Source organism: Plectropomus leopardus, unplaced genomic scaffold (assembly GCF_008729295.1).
Source record: "Plectropomus leopardus isolate mb unplaced genomic scaffold, YSFRI_Pleo_2.0 unplaced_scaffold18411, whole genome shotgun sequence".
In the NCBI taxonomy this organism is placed as follows: Eukaryota; Metazoa; Chordata; class Actinopteri; order Perciformes; family Serranidae; genus Plectropomus; species Plectropomus leopardus.
Genome location: NW_024619844.1, coordinates 159 through 3,180, shown reverse-complemented (window position 1 = coordinate 3,180; position 3,022 = coordinate 159). Strand labels below are relative to the sequence as shown.

Here is a 3,022-nt window from a genome sequence, read left to right as displayed (position 1 = left end):
TTGTCTTTTTACTCTTTTTTATTGTGCTAATTTTTAGGTCATTTTCTCTTAAGATGCTCATTGCCTTCTTCCAATGTTTTTGCAAGAAATCAAGCCTATTTGCTCAGGAGGTTTCAGCAGGGTAAAGGAAATTTCAGAGATATAAAATGCATTCACTGGGTTCCAGTTCCTTACCTTCTGGCAGATAGAGAAGGTCATCTAAGCATGGGATGGCATGGCTCTAAGATATGAAAGATACACATCTTAATGAGTCCACACGAAATCTATTGAATAATGTGTCTTAATTTCATATCATTTACATTTTACTACCCACAAGCACTTACCTCTGGTGTTGGAAGGCCGATATCCTCAAGCAAATCGAGGTCATCTTGGTCCTGGGATCCAGCAGAAGAGTTAGCTTTGAGAGCGAAAGCAAAGGAGCTTAGTTAACATCTGCAGCTCGCTATCTTTTTATCATTTATTCGCCTCAAAAACACCCTTTTAATCTCCTCTCTAATCCCCTTTACAAATGGTATAGGCTCTGCATTTGCATACTACCTTGATAAATCTCGACTACAGAGAAATAAATCCAGACATGGATGTATGTAAATTAGACAGTAAAATGATCATCCAAATCAGGTAAGGAGGTGATCAGATATGTGCTATATGTGACCACATCAGGAAAAAGCTGCTCTGTTGTTTTCAAGTCATTTTAATGACATGTCACATACACATCTCATTACATTGTTTTTACAATTTATCAGAGGGAACAGTCCTTTTTTAACATGCCTGCTATCCACTACAGTAAAGCATAGGTGTAGATTTCAGGGGGGACTCAGGGGACACATCCCCCTCAATAGTAAGAATATGTTTATTTGCCAAACAATAAATGAAAGTAGCAAGAGAACCTCTATGTTAACCATAAATTGATGGTGAAAATGCACAAATTGGTGCATAAAAATTCCCCAGAATTCAGGAAATTAAAGGATAATCAGCATTTTTCAACCTGGACCCTATTTTCTGAAATCTTAAGGCCGTGACACACCAAGCTGATAATCAGCCATCCGCCCTCCTTGGTCCTCATTGACCCTGGTCTGCTTTTTTTTTTTCGGCTGAATCAGCATGTTGAATTAGTGGCAGCGGCCCTGGAGCCATTTGGTGAATGAAATTACTCTGATTGGCTGTTCAGCTCAGCTCACAGGAAGAGAAACTGCTCTTTCCAACTCGCACTTACATTTCTGCATGTCTTCATGCAACAAGTCACATCTTTTGAGATTTGTGAGACACTTGACAAGAAAATAGCAAATAGACTGCATCAAGCGCAAGGTAAAGAGACACTTCAGCCACACATAAAAACAATCTGAGCCTGTCTGCAGAAAAAATAACCACTTTAATTACGATACAATGACAGTGTTCAGTTGCTCTATTTGTTTACATTGCAGTCTGTTGCACGGCTGTCTGCTGCTTCAAAAACTGTTGCTCACATCAGTCTCTCAGACACATATACATGGGAATATAGGGTCCATGTTGAAAATGCCAAAGTTGTCCTTTGAGTTTTTAATGCTCAGAAATTTCTGGCAGGGGACCCCCGTTTCATGTGTCCCTCCCAGTGTTAAAACCAAACCTACGCCCTTGCGATAAAAGACCAAATGGTGGTGGTCTACGGACGCCCTGGTAGATCCTCACCTCCTGAAGCTAGCTCATCCGGCCAGTGAAACACTTTATGGGGGTTAGCAGAATCATTCTTGCTGTCGCTGACCATTTTGAAGCCTTTGGCTCGGAGGGCGCTGCGGAAGTTCCTTTTCCAGACTGACGAGTCCCCGTGAGCCCGCCCATTGCCACTCACTTCTGCCCAGGCCTGCAGGGAGAACGCAGGTTGACGGCCGGAAGTTTTTTTTTTAATATTATGTTATTCATGATGACTTTGTGTATTACCTTAAAGATGAGGATGTCAACATCAGAGGAGTCCTGTCTTAAAGCATGTTTCCACGGGACACAGAACTCTGTTCGCTCCGGGTTTGTCCAGTGGACACCGGGATACCTCTCGCTGTCAATCTGGGCCCGCAGCCACGGGATGAGCAGTGGTCTAGAATGAGACATTTCTGTGGCGGAGAAAGAGTGTCATGTCAGCAGCATCATCGCTGCTCCATTTGGCATCCCTAATCATTGGTAAATTGATTCTCAGATCATCTATAATAAAGACAGTTTTAAAAAATTCTGTCATTGCTTTTAGTTTCATACAAGTTTTGTGATCTTTTAATAATATTTATTAAATTTAAAAGTCTGAAGCCTATCCAAATCAGCAATGTTGCTTTATTGAAGCACTGGGCCAAGCTGGATGTTTTATAACCATAATTATTTATCTATATTTATAGGTTTATATTAAAAAGAACCTTGGTATTCAACATGGTGTCTGAAACCCCTCAGGGGTTGTCATAGTTACCGCAGAGTTGGCACCAAATTATTGTTTGATTTATTTCAAAAATTAAAATACACATTACCTTGAATCAATAATATTTTGCCTTTTGCAGCAACTTATCTATGTGAAACTTATCTACCTAAAGATTAGGGTTCAGCTGATAGTGTTTTTCAGGGTTACTACTGATACTGTCCAGAAAAATTTAAATATAAAAATGAATTAATAAAAATAGCTCCCTGAGGTTTTACATAATAGTATAAGTAAACAGGAGTAAATAATATAAAAATCACTTCTGTATGTTGACATAGTGTACTTTTTTAGAATGGAGGATTACTTTTTTCTTTTCCCACCTGCATTACATTTATAAAAGGTATACGATATATTAAGCAACACACAGTATCTCAGCATTGATATCCTGACGTCAACAGTGCCACGGTGCAGCTGGGAAACTCTGTTCATATTTGCAATTTCTAAGGTGCAAGAAAGAGGAAGCAAGCCAATGTGAGGCCAGATGTGGTTCAACATGCAATACCAAAAATACGTGTATGATAAAAACAATAATGAAAAAATTATATGAATAATAAAAGGTAATTTAATATCTAATTATCACAGTAACATCCTTCA

At 39.1% G+C, this 3,022-nt stretch overlaps 1 protein-coding gene across 1 annotated transcript; it reads right to left on the bottom strand.

Moving 5' to 3' along the window:
• Positions 1-116: 116 nt before the first annotated feature.
• On the bottom strand, positions 117-2,496 carry LOC121965054 (interferon regulatory factor 3-like). The gene is made up of 4 exons (XM_042515220.1): positions 1,915-2,496; positions 1,666-1,837; positions 324-397; positions 117-220 (listed from the first exon to the last, which is right to left on the bottom strand). Exons 1-4 carry the CDS (start codon positions 2,077-2,079, stop codon positions 134-136), a joined length of 498 nt encoding a protein of 165 aa, XP_042371154.1. The 5' UTR covers positions 2,080-2,496; the 3' UTR covers positions 117-133.
• Positions 2,497-3,022: the final 526 nt, after the last annotated feature.

Coding starts and splice junctions, on each gene's coding strand:
- LOC121965054 (XM_042515220.1), bottom strand. CDS start 2,079: ATGTCTCATTCTAGACCACTGCTCATCCCGTGGCTGCGGGCCCAGATT. Junction 398..1,665: donor GGATGAGCTAGCTTCAGGAG/GTGAGGATCTAC, acceptor TCGCTCTCAAAG/CTAACTCTTCTGCTGGATCC. Junction 221..323: donor TCGGCCTTCCAACACCAGAG/GTAAGTGCTTGT, acceptor TTCATATCTTAG/AGCCATGCCATCCCATGCTT.